Source organism: Notolepis coatsorum, assembly GCF_963971535.1.
Source record: "Notolepis coatsorum genome assembly, chromosome: 6".
NCBI classification, from domain to species: Eukaryota; Metazoa; Chordata; class Actinopteri; order Aulopiformes; family Paralepididae; genus Notolepis; species Notolepis coatsorum.
Genome location: NC_140170.1, coordinates 73,273,397 through 73,290,388, shown reverse-complemented (window position 1 = coordinate 73,290,388; position 16,992 = coordinate 73,273,397). Strand labels below are relative to the sequence as shown.

The 16,992-nt window shown below is 45.9% G+C and overlaps 1 protein-coding gene across 3 annotated transcripts in view; it reads right to left on the bottom strand.

Annotated features, from left to right (window-relative positions):
- crbn (cereblon) overlaps window positions 1–16,992 on the bottom strand; it is a 96,768-nt gene that overhangs the window by 56,073 nt on the left and 23,703 nt on the right. For all 3 annotated transcript variants that reach the window (XM_084316679.1, XM_084316680.1, XM_084316681.1), the window contains exons 6-8: window positions 13,212–13,274; window positions 11,758–11,842; window positions 1,004–1,119 (exon numbers count right to left, since the gene is read on the bottom strand). In XM_084316679.1, the coding sequence (XP_084172805.1) occupies window positions 1,004–1,119; window positions 11,758–11,842; window positions 13,212–13,274 (264 nt within the window). The remainder of the gene's footprint in view (window positions 1–1,003; window positions 1,120–11,757; window positions 11,843–13,211; window positions 13,275–16,992) is intronic.

Genomic DNA, 16,992 nt, shown 5'->3' with positions numbered 1-16,992 from the left:
GTAGTAAGTATGTTTAAATAAAGGTCTAGTGGTAGTAAGTAAGTGTAAATATACTAAATAAAGGTCTAGTGGTAGTAAGTACGTTTAAATAAAGGTCTAGTGGTAGTAAGTATGTTTAAATAAAGGTCTAGTGGTAGTCAGTAAGTGTAAATAAAGGTCTAGTGGTAGTAAGTAAGTGTAAATATACTAAATAAAGGTCTAGTGGTAGTAAGTACGTTTAAATAAAGGTCTAGTGGTAGTAAGTATGTTTAAATAAAGGTCTAGTGGTAGTCAGTAAGTGTAAATAAAGGTCTAGCGGTAGTCAGTAAGTGTAAATAAAGGTCTAGTGGTGGTAAGTACGTTTAAATAAAGGTCTAGTGGTAGTCAGTATATTTAAATAAAGGTCTAGTGGTAGTAAGTAAGTTTAAATAAAGGTCTAGTGGTAGTAAGTAAGTTTAAATAAATGTCTAGTGATAGTAAGTAGTACATTTAAATAAAGGTCTAGCGGTAGTCAGTAAGTGTAAATAAAGGTCTAGTGGTAGTCAGTAAGTGTAAATAAAGGTCTAGTGGTAGTAAGTACATTTAAATAAAGGTCTAGTGGTAGTAAGTAAGTTTAAATAAAGGTCTAGTGGTAGTAAGTAAGTTTAAATAAAGGTCTAGTGGTAGTCAGTAAGTGTAAATAAAGGTCTAGTGGTAGTCAGTAAGTTTAAATAAAGGTCTAGTGGTAGTAAGTAAGGTTAAATAAATGTCTAGTGATAGTAAGTAGTACATTTAAATAAAGGTCTAGTGGTAGTCAGTAAGTGTAAATAAAGGTCTAGTGGTAGTAAGTACATTTAAATAAAGGTCTAGTGGTAGTAAGTAAGTTTAAATAAAGGTCTAGTGGTAGTAAGTAAGTTTAAATAAAGGTCTAGTGGTAGTAAGTACATTTAAATAAAGGTCTAGTGGTAGTCAATAAGTGTATTTATTTAAACGTAAGTACGTTTAAATACGTAAGTACGTTTAAATAAAGGTCTAGTGTCCTCACGCGGTCCATGATGTCCAGCTCGCAGCGCAGTCTCTGAACAGCGCTGCCGATCTTCAGCAGCTGGAGCCGCAGCGCGTCATCGATGGGCAGACAGGCGGCCACTCTGTAGGAGAAGTCTGATGGGAAGCAGAGCAACACAACAGTTACACATAACAAGACGCCAAGGCAGGAAGGAAGGAGATAAATAACACAGACTGTGTGTGTGTGTGTGTGTGTGTGTGTGTGTGTGTGTGTGTGTGTGTGTGTGTGTGTGTGTGTGTGTGTGTGTGTGTGTGTGTCAAGTCAAGTCAAGTCAAGAGTTTTAATTGTCACGGCATACAGGTATACAATGAAATGCGGGTGGTCTTGCCCGCAACGATGTGCAATACAGTGGTACATATAATAGAATCAAAAGAAGAAAACAACATTGTGCAGTAACAGGTAGCAGGTAACATGGAGTGACATCTCGGTATCTGTACATAGTTATTTACAGAGCATGTGGGACATGCTAGTTAGCTTTGGTGTGTGTGTGTGTGTGTGTGTGTGTGTGTGTGTGTGTGTGTGTGTGTGTGTGTGTGTGTGTGTGTGTGTGTGTGTGTGTGTGTGTGTGTGTGTGTGTGTGGTTCAGCTGAAATGGACAAGACCCAACACACAGACTGAAGTCTCTGATGAACTTATCACAGACCCCTGTGTGGTTGTGATGGCCAACATCACAACACCGCAGGAAGAGACTGTCGAACTGCACAGAGACTCTGCAATGAGGGTTCTGCTTAGCATGAAGCAGTCTGAGATCAGGCAGCGCTGGTGTGCACTCTTTTTTTACAGGGAAAGCTAGCCTGTTTGGAGTTTGCTGACCACTCAGTCTCACACTCAGCTAGATCCACAAAGAATGGATTGCACGGTGTAAGTTGCACCCTTACTTACAATTGATTATGAATTGAAAATGGGGGACCCTGATGTAAACAAGACGAAAGTCTTTCTCTGGTCTGCATCCCCTTAACAATTGTGTGTATTGAGCCGTACTGTATTGTACCCATTCTGCAATCTGTTAATAAAATTTTCATTCAATCAATCTGCCTCCATTATTTGTGGATCTAGCTTTCAGTATTTAAGAACGCCGCTGTTGGTGAGGATGTTTTTAAATGTACCATCAAAGCAAGACTGCAGGTATTACCCACTAAATACAATCGGCCCACTTGGTATCCTCAAACTCACAGTCCATTCTGTTTAAACTATCAGGATTCACAACAACACCTAGAATCCATTGCACACATAACAAATGGATGTAATGCATACAAACACCTGTACATAGCTCGTCATGACCGTATTGTGGACATTGTGTCTGATGCGGTACAGAACAAACATGCTAGAGTGCTACCAGAGTGGTTTGGTCTTACCAACAACGTTTTTGCTAACATACCAAATAGGGATGCACCGAAATCTTGGCACCGAAAAATTTCGGCCGAAAATGGCAAAAACTGGCCTTTCGGCTTTTGGCCGAAAGAGTTTTTTCACCGAAAATATATCACCGAAACAGAAACAACCTAACAACCTCGCGTGTTGTTGTGATGATGTCGCACTGTCGGGAGTCGCGCTGTTTCTATGTAAACTCTGCGCGCAACGCGTCCAATAAATGCGTCTTTAACATGCTTTTATATCCTTATTTACTATATGCCCGTCGCGGTAGGAGTGATCTAATATGCATATTATTCACGTGTTGTTGTGATGATGTCGCGCTGTCGGGAGTCGCGGTGTTTCCATGTAAACTCTGCGCGCAACGTGTCCAATAAATGCGTCTTTAACATGCTTTTATATCTTTATTTACTATATGCCCGTTGCGGTTAATCACTGAGTGATCTAATATGCATATTATTCAGAGCGAGAGGGGGGGGGGGGGATTGTGTTTCTCACATTGACGCTGTCTGTCTGTCGCGCGTCTACTGTGCCGAGTCAAGCGAGCACATTCAGCTGGGGACTAGAAAGGTGCGCAGATGTCCGCTGCGGCAGCCAGAGAAAAGATGGAATTAATGTACTGTATGCATTCAGAAGTGCTGAATAAATGTTTTATGGACCCATAATAGTGATTATTTATTATTTAAGTTAAGTTTTGCCATAATCATATATTTTTCCATAATCATAATGTTCCACAACATTGGTAAAAAAAATCTATTCTATTAATCATTTTCGGCCTTTCGGCTTTCGGCCAACTGTTTTCTATTTTCGGTATCGGTTTCGGCCAAGAATTTCCCATTCGGTGCATCCCTAATACCAAATACACCGGATGTTGTTTTTGTTGACACCAGCCACAGGGAGGTGCTGGTCATAGAAGTAGGCTGTGCCTTTGATCTGTACATGGACCAGGCTTTCCGGGACAAGTATATCAAATACCAACCACTGCTCAATGTGATGGCCGACCTTGGGTACAGGTGTAGATACAGTGTACTTGTGTTCGGAAGTCTTGGCCATGTATACAAATGCACCATGACAGGTCTGAGAATTGGTGCAATGTCTAAAAGAAAAGCCAAACAAAGCCAAATATTGCTGTCTCTGCTATTATTGGCAGCTTAGCCACGTGGAGAAGGAGGTGCTATGTGTACCCTTAAGTGTTCAGTGCTGCTTGGCCCCGATACATTTGATTCCCTGTTTATGTAATATAATTTGTGGAACCAAATAAAGTATTCAAATGTGTGTGTGTGTGTGTGTGTGTGTGTGCGTCTACTGTCTAGAGAGGTATGTGTATGTCTAGAGAGGTGTTTATTCTAGAGGTTGGCTGTACCTTCGACCACAGCCTGGAGGAAGCCTTTTTAACCAAGTTGCTGAAATATCAGCAGCTCAAGCTGAACATCTCACAACTAGGCTACAAGTGTCAACTTTTAGTTTTCATTTTTGGCAGCCTGGGTCATGTTCACAAGCTGGTGGTTAGGGGCCTTCAGATGGCCCACATCTCCAAGAGAAAGGCTAAACAGATAGCAAGGTATTGCTCTATATCTGCTATTATTGGTAGCCACTCTATTTGGAGACAGCGTTGCTTTTTGTACCCCTAGAGTAGATATAGTAGAGAGTAGAGATGAAGACAGAAGGGCTGTCCTGGGCACAAGACCGGAGAGGATGGAGGAGCTTCGTCAATGGCCTATGTTCCTTTGGGAATTAAAAGGCCTAAGTAAGTAAGTAAGACTAGATTGTTTTACGGAGATGCTATTGTATCCGCTAACGCACATTTGAAACATCATCTGTGTCAATATTGTACGTGTAACGATGGGTGCTGCACACAGTCACAAACATAATTGAATGACTCCCAATGAGCTAATTGCACTGTTAATTGTTTATGTCCTTAATAGGGCTGTACCGAATGCTTCGAAGCTTCGATCATAATGTTGACATTCAAATTCTAAATCAACATTTGAATTTTTTATTTTTAATCAAATATAATATATATATGTCTATTCATTCTGTTTAAACCAATGGGGTTTTTCTTCACAGTTGCAGATAAAGATTAGGCTACACTAATATTATAGTATTATACTATAAGACGTCACCATCACTTTCGTACCAACTGTGGCCTTATTGGATTATTTATGTTGACGAAACTGATGAGTTATATTGCAATACTCTTCATATCCAGTATTGATACTGAATAAATTCTCACATGCACCTTTACATACCATCATCTGTCTGGCCACACCCCCATCCGCTCCCTACATAAGCCATACCATCAGCTCCTTCTTCAGTTTTCACCACGTCGAGTGCCTGCAAGTACCACACTTTGAAGATTGATGGATTTTTGAAGAAGAAAATAGGAGAGAGCTACGTTCACATTATATCTTTGTTTTCTCTCTCACTATTTTCGAGGAAATACAGCGATAATGTCTTTGCCACTGGGGTGTCTGGAAGATGATGATCATTCTGACCTCCACCGGCATTTTCGTATTAGGGGCTCGCGTCGCTGGTCTAATCCCCACCTGTAGTCCTTCAAGCTGCAGCTGGACAGGTATTACCTCTGGTTCTACAGCTGGACTGTGCAGGAGGGGCGACGGCTGTTGTGAGAAGCTAGCTACCTCTCTGGGTGAGTGATGATTTTGATACGCAAGCACCAGTTGTGTTGCTATGAGGGGATTAGCTGCACGATTTACGAAAGCCGGCCCCAGACTGGTACCCTTTTTCTGCCTCTTAGACGGCAGAGAGGGTCCTGGTTTGACGCCCACGGTAGTCAAACTAGTGGGCCGTGACCAAGATCTGTGGTTAAAACCCCCGGATCTTTGGACGAGCGGATTTCTCTCTGTCACGTGAATGGCCCCATCTTTCAAAGAGATGGAAGTTACCCAACACGAGGAAAAGTGGGTTTGGTGTTTCGTTATCGGAAGCTCCACGCCCAAATCAGCTGCAGCCCATGAGGGAATTGTGCCGATACCGCTGTATATCTGTTAATCACCGTTCTGAAAACTGTGTTTTCTTTTTTTTTTCTTTTTTTCCCCTCCTTCTTTTTCCGATTTTTCTCCCATCCCACCCTTCCTGGTTGTTGCGCACTTTCCCCTACTGTTGATCCGAGAGGCCGGAGACTGTCACATGCTTTCCTCCGACGCATGTGCAGCCTGCCGGCAGCCAGCCTGGCCGCGCAGATTCTCACTGGGAGAGTGTAACGTGTGGGAGGCCGCACTACCTCTCTCCAGATCCTACCCTTGCTGAGCAGGCGCCCTGACCGAACTGTAGGGATCGCTGTCCACAACGCCCAGGACCCACCCGCCAGAGAGTCCTTCTCTCAGCCTGTGATGACAATAAACAGGTGGCGTGTTCACATATTAACAGGGCAATACCTGTTCAACCTAGTCGTATCAGGGGTAAGGTGGTGAGGGGTGATCCCCCCGGTTTCCCTGGGGCCTCCCCCTCCTCTCAAACATGTTTTTGTTTACAATATATTGTTTCACTATGTTTGTGGGGATACAGTGTAATCCCTCAGCTTCTGCTGGGGTTGTGCTCCTGCTTGGGGGAAAAGAAATGTCCTAGGGAAAAGATTGTTTGGTCGCTATCATGTGGACTTAGCAAGGCCTGTGGCCAGTACTTAATCGAGGACTTGCGTCTTCTCTCGTTATGAAAAAACGGCGTTCCTCTTACGGTAGTGAGTGTACTTTTGCCTTTTTTGTTGTGATGGAGGGTTGTGTGTGTCGTTAAGATCCACAACTGGGTTAGGTGTTGGCCTACAGAAGTCACATGTGTAAGCTCTGGTACCGGGGCTCTTAAAGGGGCCCTCTCTTGGTCTGTGTTTTTTCTTCCTTTGGAAAATTCAGATGGCAGGTTCGCACATGAGTCTATGTAAAGCTGTTTACGCTTCATGTAGCATGCTATGACTGGTGTCATGGCTCTGCTTTGTCATTACATCGTATCAGGGGTGAGGGGTTATGAGGGGGTGAACTGGTAAAACCTTCCTCCCCTTTTTCTGATTGGTCAGGGGTTAAAACCCCCTGTCCTTCGGGCTTCCTGTCACGTTGCTGGATCAGCGCGTCACAGGGTAGGGGGGGGGGAGTTTCCTGGTCCCACGCCATATTGGGCGGTGGACCACGGAAATTCCCCCGCCATAGAGTACGTCACTGGGCGCGTTTCTATTGGTAAGACTTCCGAGGGTTATTCAGGCTCCATGTTGTGGACCTCTGTTACAGGGAGTTTCAGAGCCTCCTGTGAGTTCAGACCCTCCCTCCCAGTGAGGGAGCCTCCTCAGAGTTTCAGAGCCTCCTCCTCAGATTGTCAAGGTGAGTAGAACTTAAAAAGAAGTTCTGCTCTGTTGTATGTGTATTGAGCTTGGTGGGTGATGCAACGCAGTAGAGACGTTTTGTTCTTCTGCTCTGCTCCCTACTAGGGCTGGGCGATATGGCCTAAATATGATATCACGATATTTTCTGACCTTTCGGCGATACACGATACGCATCACGATGTTTTTCTTTTTTCCCCCAAACAATTCATTATGAGGCTTACCAAGTATTTGAGTTTGCAAGCTAACATTAAAGACAAAATAAAATACCCATGCATTTAGCATTTTTATATTATATATTAGATTTAGATTATTGGATTATTAGATTATATATTGCATATATTTAGCAATGAGATATTATATGATTTAGATATGAAATATGATGAATTGAAAATGGGGGACCCTGATGTAAACAAGACGAAAGTCTTTCTCTGGTCTGCATCCTCCAGTCCACTGTTGACTGTTGTATTGAGCTGTACTGTATTGTACCTATGCTGCAATCTGTTAATAACGTTTATATTCATTCAGTCAGTCGGCAAACAGAATCATTTTGATTGACAGTCGCGTCTGCCAATTACGTCACATCGCTTGCACCCGCCCTGCTGTTCTTATGGTGCGTTCACGTCAGGTGGGAAGAAGCGGATGAACCAGATGACATCTCTCAATTACCACTAGGAGGCTGACGTGAATGGCTTTTCCCAGTCGGAAGCTGGTTCTTCCGCTTCTTCCCACCTGACGTGAACGCACCATTAGCACCAATCGGCAAGCGCGTATTCATTTTTTACTTCCGCCATTGGAGAGCTCAATGAAAACAACAATGGCAGCGGTAGCTCGCCGCGGCCAACGTTTAGCTTTTAGCTCTGCAGAATGACTAAACGACTGGAGGCATAATGATTTTACTGCAACGGATGTTATAATAAAAGCCTTTCCATACATCTGTCTGATTGAAAACGTTATTAACAGACCGCAGAATGGGCACAACGGAGTCAGCACGGGCTGAGATATGAACGGCTAATGCTTGCTATATCTAGGTCGACCTCGGTCGTTGCTATGTAAATACGCTGATGTTATTGAAAGTGTAACTATATAACGTCAATGCCACAAAACGAATGCCTTTGTTATCATAAGTAGTAACATTTGATGCAGTAGTGTGTGTGTGGGGCGGCGCTGTTCAAAGTGTCAATGTGTGGACCAGATTGACGCAACACAAGCCTCTTGGGCAAAACATCACGATATCCACGATACGTTTAAAAAGTGTATTGTTAATGAACTGTACCCGATATTTATATAATATCGTCATATCGCCCAGCCCTACTCCCTACTGGTAGTGTGTGTATTGGGTCAGAGCCTCCTCCTCAGGGAGTTTTCAGAGTCTCCTCCTCAGGGAGTTCAGAGCCTCCTCTGTGAGTTCAGAGGCTCCCTCTCAGTGAGGGAGCCTCCTCAGAGTTTCAGAGCCTCCTCCTCGGAGAGTCCTAGTCCAATTGTTACATAGCTCAATGTTGCAATATGTCTTTTCAATCTATTGCTCACGTGGGAAGTCTCTCTGGGGGTTCCCCGTCCCCTCCTTTATGGAGCAGGTTGACGGGGTATTGTTTAGGGAGTTCCCTGACTCCTCTCCGGTAATGGTCTGTTGAGTCATGGGTTTCCCCCCGTCATAGGGTACGTTGCTCCCCGTCCCCTCTTTTATGGAGCATGGTTGACGGGGTGCTGTTTTCCCTCAGCCGCGTCGTATGGGACCCATGTCCGTATTTCTTTCTGTGAAAAAAGCGGCTTCTTGTCGTTCTCCCAGGCGGCTTGGAGGAACGGTATCTGGTGTCTTGTTAGACTATCCATTGATATGTTTTGGGTCTCGACGTGTACATAGTGCTGGCCCCGGGTGCTTCTGATAGGAACCACGCATGGGCTTGCGAGCCTTGGTTGCTCATCATTGAAACAGCGTTTTTATGGGGCAACTGGGATGGAGTTTGTCTCTTCCGAGCGCCAGTTTACTAGGTTTGTCTCGACGAATTCTCATTCATATCTGGGGGATGTTAACGGAATAGATCAAAGCATAGGTAGAGGGGTCTCACGCCCTTGGGGTGGGCCACCGAGCGCGGTACGAAAGGGACCGTCTGGGTGGCGGTCTGGGTGGCGCCCTCTATAATGTTTTGGATCGACACGCGTACCTACCCCCCTCCTAGGGTTGGGGATGGCGGTGTGATTAGGGCACAGGTCTGATTCTGGTCGCGCCGGTCCAGGTCAGTTAACCCGTTGTCCGCCGGGGATGCAGATCTGCTGTTCTGGTACCCTGAGGGACTCGTGGTTGTGTTACTACGTATTACCCCTCACTGTTGCTTGGTCCATGTTGTGTTGTACCTTGCGCTGCGCTAAGGGAGCCTGGTCCTTCTCCATTCTTTTCGCCCCTCTCTTCTCCTGCTTAAGCATGCCTGGGAGGGGGCTGTTGAGGTGATTCTTATAGAACTCCTCTGGCATCCCTGTGTACGTCCCGGTCCGCCGTGCCCAGTCCGAAATTGTTTTCGTCTACCCGTAGGCCTGGGTTAACCCCTTTTTGAAAACTGAAACACTTGTACTGCGGTATAGCCAGTGTATACCCGCAGTTGTGTTTGAGTTTTTTCTTGAGGGGTTATAGGAACAACTGCCTCATGTTAGAACCAAGGGGGTGGTTGGTTCCCTGGTGTGTTGGTAGCGGAGTCAACTCTCGGGGTAGGCCGGTGAGTGTGCCCCCGCACTTTCATGACGTCTGCCAATCATGTCAGCCTTCTCTGCCTCTGCCCCTCTAGAGAGTCAAGGGTTTTTTGTGGAGGCTGTGACATGGTGCACAACAATGCCAGCATACGCCCCTTCCGCCGGGGTGCTGTTTCAGCAGACCCCTTTGGCACCTGTCTAGTCCGCAGTGCTCCAGGCTCAGGTCGAGTGGCCTGTTGCCTGGATTGAGGGATCGACCTCTTTGGGGGTCGTCTCCCCGGTGCGCTGCCTGCTCCCGCTGTGGGTGTAGCCTCTTGAGTGCTTCGAGCTTACAGCCATACCAACCTGAACACGCCCGATCTCGTTCGATTTCGGAAGCTGTATAGGTTCAGGCCTGGGTTGTACTTGGATGGGTGACTGCCTGGGTATACCAGGATCAGTGAGCTAGGCGGCGTGCTGTAGGGGGGAAGGGCCTGCTCTTGGATGGGCCCTGTCCAAATACGCTGGCGATGTGGGGGGTGGTGTCACTAGTGACCGCCTGGTGAGGTCTGGATGCTGTGGCGTCATTGGCCTCTCCAGGCCCCCTTTTTCCGGGGGGGTCCAGTCCCTTCTGGGTCTGGGTCCTCCTTCACGCTCCGCTGCTACGGCCTTGCCACGGGGTTGGGTTTTTGCTCTTGACCCTGTGATGTTAGGGGTGGTAACGGGGGTTTTGTTCCTTCCGTTCGTTCCCTAGTGGCAAGAGGGTTGTGCGTTTTGTGTAGTCGTGGGTACGCCCCACGGTCTGCTCACCCTGTGCGTTGAGTTGCTGAAGTCTCCTCTTCGCGCAGTCGGATCCGACACCCTCCCGTCCTCCACTAGGGGGGTTCGGGTCCTCCCCGGTTCTGATGGTTGTGGGGGGCCTCAGCGGGTACATTTGTCGAGCTCCGCTCTGCTCAGTACCTGTGTTGCAATAGATGCAGAGCGGAGCTACACGATGTATAACGTACGGTTATGTATATAACCATAGTTATATGAGTGTAGTGACGCTCTGCGTCGGACTCACTGAGGACCCCTTGATCTTGCCTTGTGGTGAAAGACTTGGGAAGGAGCTGATGGTATGGCCACACCCCTGCTTATGTAGGGAGCGGGTGGGGGTGTGGCCAGACAGATGATGGTATGTAAAGGTGCATGTGAGAATTTATTCAGTATCAATACTGGATATGAAGAGTATTGCAATAGATGCAGAGCGTCACTACACTCATATAACTATCGTTATATACATAACCGTACGTTATATTCATTATTCAAAAACATTCGGTACAGCCCTAGTCCATAACCCATTCAGTGCCAATCACGAGATTAGTCGGGTTGCGTTGAGTGCCAAGACCCGAGAAAACTCTGGTTTTAATCGTTATTTCTTTTATTAGCAATATCCATACATTTTTCATCCATCCAGCCTGACGTTATCATTGGGAATGGGTCTGAGCTCGAAAAGGGCAAATACAGCCGCCTATCGTCTCCCGGATGGTATTGCACATCATTGGATTGGATTGGGTGGGACTGTGCATCAGAAAAAAATTCCGGTCCCGGGGTTTCCCGTCTCGGGCATGCAGTATCGTGTTACCAGATTGACTGAGGACCCTCAGAGCAGCGTCGATTATGTGTTTTGGTGCTATAACGTTGGATCAATAAACGCGATCAATATTTGGAATGGCGATCAGGAATTGGATTAATCTTTTTGCAGAACATCTGATGTGAGGTAAGGACTCTATTTTACCAGTCTCGGGTTAATCAGATGTTTTTTTCTCTGCCATCACAGTGTGTGTGTGTGTGTGTGTGTGTGTGTGTGTGTGTGTGTGTGTGTGTGTGTGTGTGTGTGTGTGTGTGTGTGTGTGTGTGTGTGTGTGTGTGTGCGCGTGCGTAACGTTAGCGCTGACCACGGCATGGATACGATTGGATATGAAAACGATTCATAAATCAGCCGAAAAATGACAACGTGTTTTGTGTATTCCAGTAAAGGGCGATTATCGCGGAATTTCTCTGGAATTACTAGACATCTCCAAAACTATACTCGTATTCAAAACAGTATAAAACGGAAATGTACCAATGAAAAAACAATCCTTTTCGTACATGTTGACTGCAAGCAGGTCATTGATAAGCGAGGGGTGTTTTAGACCCATAGCCATAATTTAAGATATAGTTTAAGCATTCGCAAATTTCCCCGTCCTCCCATTGACTTCCTTATTTGGCACGATAGCCCTAATATGGTCAAAGGGGCGTGGCTCTGAATGAGTTAATGTACTTTATGTGGACATAAATAAAGCATTTAAAATGTGTGGTGCCCCGAGCCCGTCCGTCACCCCCAGCTGACCTATGACGTTGGTGGGCAGGGAGTCGTCCTTCAGGTTCTCATCCCACTCGTGGAGCCGCTTCTTCACCCGGTTCATGAGACACTCCTGGGGGACGAGACGGCGGGAGGCGGGAAGACATTTACACTCTGTTGGTGACGTGTTTCAGGGGACAGCTGTGTTGGTTTTTTGGTATATTATAGTATACGCCGGTATAGTATTGTAACGTTGTTTTTTTTTTTTTTTTCTTGTGTGTATAGTATCATAGTTAGCCTCATACAATAATTGCCTAAGTAATTTTTCAAGATTTTTGGAAAAGAAAATAATTATTTTCCAGCAAATGTGTAAAATCTTTTAATTTATATTTTGAAAATAAGTTCCACAAGGTGTATCAACAAGTTTGCAAAAATACAAAAACACAACAACCATTGCGTAACAAAATAAGGTGACTTTTAAACAAAATATATTGTGACTTAGGCATTTCTTTCTCGTACATACATGTTATACACACACCATTTCGTTAGCCTCATACGATAATTGCCTAAGTCATGCGATCGCCATCTGTGTATGTAACGTTAAAATGCGAGTGAGTTAGGCAGATGGGGATTTTTTAACGTAACAAGCGTTCTGATTGGCTGAGGACATAGCCACTAATCCAGGGCGATGCAGCAGTGTGAGGAGATTTGAAGAGGATGAGGATGAATTGAAGTCTATGAGAAAACTCAGTTTTTCTTTTGTACACAGTTTACCAAAATCACTCCTAATCACTCATTTCCGAATGGATCTTTATGAAATTTGGATATGTACTACATAAGGCTTCAGGCTATGGGTCCGTATGGATTTGTAAGCCATACCACCTTCTCGGGAAATACTACCTCTGGACTACTAACTACTACAGAAAGACTTGAGTAACAAGTTTTTCTACAACTCAAGTTCAGACCTATGTTACTCTATTATGTTAGCACTAAAAGTGAATTTGTCATCTTTCAAAAGAGACCAGGCTCATGCATGTGCTATAAGTATGACGTATGTTGTTTTGGTTTGCAAAAAAAGTATGCAGTCCTCAAAAACGAAAACTAAAATGGCCAAAATGGCCATTGCAGGTTAAGAGGTTTTAAAATGTGATTAATTTCGATTAATTAAAAAGTCTCAAATAACTTTTATTACATTTTTTTTAACGAGTCCCACCACTAATTGTAATATTATCTTCATTTTTTATTACTTGTGATTTTATTTTCTATTACAAGCACCTCGAGTTTGATTCCCTAATCTCATTTTTGCATTTAGTTTTTTGCATTTTGTACATTTTAGCTTTGTATATTGTATATTTTGTATAGTGTTTGGTCTTTATTCTTTAACTTTTTACTGTATGAAGCACAATCTCAGAAGGGTCATACAGAACCAAGCATTTCACTAAAATGTACCATATGTGACAAATAAAAACAAAACTTGAACATGAATGTGAACTTGAACTCACAGAGTCGTAGAGTGCGTAGACCCAGGGCGGCCACGGGGTCAGACTGGCGCACTGGAACTTCCTCTGGTGGAAGAAGAAAACAGAAACACGTGTATGAGAGGTGCAGACATTCAGGCTCCTGGGGGCCATCAAAGAGAAGCAGGCTGTTCTCTGTCCGCACTCCACCATGCTGGAACCAACTTCCCACCACAGTCACCATATGCTGGAACCAACTTCCCACCACAGCCACCATGCTGGAACCAACTTCCCACCGCAGTCACCATGGTGGAACCAACTTCCCACCACAGACAGGACAGAAACCATCACAGTCAGGACAACTGAAACCATCACAGTCAGGATAGCTGAGACCACCACAGTCAGGATAGCTGAGACCACCACAGTCAGGACAGCTGAAACCATCACAGTCAGGACAGACAGCTGAAACCACCACAGTCAGGACAGAAACCATCACAGTCAGGAGTCACAGCTGAAACCACCACAGTCAGGACAGCCGAGAACACCACAGTCAGGACAGCTGAAACCACCACAGTCAGGACAGCTGAAACCACCACAGTCAGGACAGCTGAAACCATCACAGTCAGGACAGCTGAAACCACCACAGTCAGGACAGCTGAAACCACCACAGTCAGGACAGCTGAAACCATCACAGTCAGGACAGCTGAAACCACCAGTCAGGACAGCTGCAACCACCACAGTCAGGACAGCTGAAACCACCACAGCCAGGACACGTGAATATTAAAGGCAACAAACTTGTGTTCAGCTTTTCTCTGATTGGCCACGACCCCACGCCGCTAGCCCGCCCCCTTTTGCCGCGAACGCGGCAGGAACCTTCAAGTTCCCTGGTGCAAAATAAATCTGGTAGTTTGTTTATGACGTTAATTAATAATAAACACTGTTAGGACTCTTAATAATAAACACCGTTAGGACTATCTGACTCTTAATAATAAACACTGTTAGGACTATCTGACTCTTACTAATAAACACTGTTAGGACTATTTGACTCTTAATAATAAACAATGTTATGTTAGGACTATCTCGATTCACGTGTCACTACTGTAACTAGAAACTGTACATTGTAACGTATATGTTCTGAAGGATCAGATTAAACCGAATATATATATTTATTTATATATATATATTTAATTGTATTTGTATATCCCCTGATATCCCTTGTATATTCCTTGTACAATATGCATTGAATATCCCTTCTAGTCTACTGAACATCCCATAATAGTCTCCATTCTACCATTGGACGAGACCTTGGTGCCAGGTCGCCATACCCCTCAGACCAGGTTCAATCGTACCGCTCAACATGTATGGACAAGTCCTAGTTCCGCGTAGGAATATGTCTACCGCACCACTAATGGTACTATTTGTTCATAGTGCGTATATATACTGCGCTATTAAAGTAGAGCTTTCTTTTAGTCCAGTTCCTTACCCTCCAACAGAGTGACAGACGCAAAAGCCTCCCCGCGAACCACGTGTGGGCAGTAAGGCCAATTCGGCCCAGTATCGGCATTGAGAAATCGTGTATATTAATATTTGAATAGTCATATTTGGCACTATATCGTCGAGTTGGACGTATTCTATTAAGCTAATAATAGTCTATTCATATGTAGTGCCTCGTGCGGTAAGAGTTCTATAGTAATCAGCACCCCCATCGTTTCGGGCATCAGCTGGACGCTTATCCAGGGTGGTTGACCCCACGTGAAGCTGCACCCGAGGAGCTCCAGGCCAAAGAGCGAGTGGACCTGTATATTGGATTATTCTACCGACGACGGCTAGCCTTCCCCGGCTTGGATTATGCTTTGAGTACTTTGATTATTCTATGGATAAAGGCCAACACTGCGGTGTGTTGGAAATACCCCCCCCGGAGAGGACGACAGGTGAGAAGACGCTCTACACGACGAGGTCGCCTCACGTCTCTCCATCGTGGACCGGAGGACGCCGGCCACAGAGAGTCCAACTGCTTTCATCTGTGGATCGAGGATCGCTGGGCACCGGGTCGCACGACTGTGGGCTCTCCCAGGATACCCTCGGCCAGACGGGATACAGCCAGACTCTACCCCCCCCCCCTCCAGCTGTCCTACAAGCAGTCGGAACCTTCCCCTAGTGTATCCAGCTATATAATCATTCAAGTATCATTGCTATTGTTCCCTAAATATTCCAGGTTGTATATTTGCTTCCTGCGCAATCAGAGATTGGACATTCGATATTGATCTACCTACGAATACTCATTTGCCATAAAAGTGCATACTATTTCAAATCATAAATGTAATTAAGTGATCGTTGTACATACCCTTTGCTATGTATTATTAATAAACGCAGACTTTCGACTTGGTACATTTGTGTTGGATCCGTTTCATCAGGTGGGAGTGTTTATCATAATTATTTATACCTAGTACTGGGTGGCCAGAGTCTAAAGTACAAGAGGTAGTGGTAGTAAGTATCATATCTAACAATACAGTCAGGGAATTGTACCCCTCAGTTACAATTGGTCCTTCGAACCGGATGGTAATCAGTGTAATATTAATATAGTGTTATTAATATTAAAATGGCCTATGATGAACACTCCACGAAACGATCCTCCTAACCAACAACGCCCGCGGCGCAAACGACAGCTCCCTCAGTACCTAGAGGCTTACGCTGTCAGTCAACAACCTAGTCTTCTACCAACAGTAAACGCGGTAAAACTAGAAAGTAAAATTATGTCTAACCCTAACGACCAGGCTACCCCGACCATAGAGGCCCCTATGGGTTCTAACGTAACTGACCCAGCTCACGGTGGGGACCAGGGGGAACCAGACATGACTTTACACCCCGCCAATACCGAAGAAGTAGTCCCCGACGAGTCCCGGGAGGAAGACAACACTACCGAGAGAGAACTCGGCACGGAAGAAGATGAGGAGAGCACCGTGGAGATAGAGCTCCAAGACTCCTTACGGAGTACCCCAAGGGACGGCTCCCCTATACAACCGTCTTCTCCCAGCGAGGCAGAGAGGACACTACAGCAGGCATTCCTCGTCAGCCTGAAAGCCTCTACTGAACGCGATAGACTCCAGGGTGAACGCGATCGATTGCAGATACAGCAACGGAGCGAAGAAGAGCACATACGCCTGGAAATAAGACGCATTCAGATGGAAGAGAATATGGCAAGAGACCGGGCCGACGCCCAGCGCGCCGCCACCGGTGCCCAGAGAGAATCGGATCTCACCAAGCCCGAAGCCGAGCGCGACAGAGCACAAGCGCAACTAATAGAACAGCTGATCAGAAGGACAACACCCCCTCCCTCCACCAGAGGCTCCAGGAACTCGTCTAGACATCACTCCAGGGCGGCATCCCCTAGCCGAGTAAGCGACCCTGAACTTGACCAACAGACGAGGTTTATACCCCCCGCAGACCCCCTTCCCCAACCGGTCCAAGCGAGACCCAGCCACCGGGAAGGAGCAGCATACACTGCGGAGAGGCTAAATCAGAGACTACAAGCCCTGGATGACCTAACGGAAGACGAAGAGGAAGAGGAGGAGAACCACGCCCGACGACAGCACAGTACTCTACCGGACCAGGAGGTCCAGTACAGCCCAGGCTATACCCCCGCGGAGCTGCGCTACAGACCCCCGACGCTATTCACGGGTGAGCACGACGCACGACCCGCACCGAGGAACAGCACCTGGACCAGCGGGCCATGGTACACAGCCGGTACCAGCCCACGCCAAGGAGCAGGAGGAGACTCGCCTAGGAGGCCTCTCCCCCAACGCTCGCCGATGTATCAACAATCCGC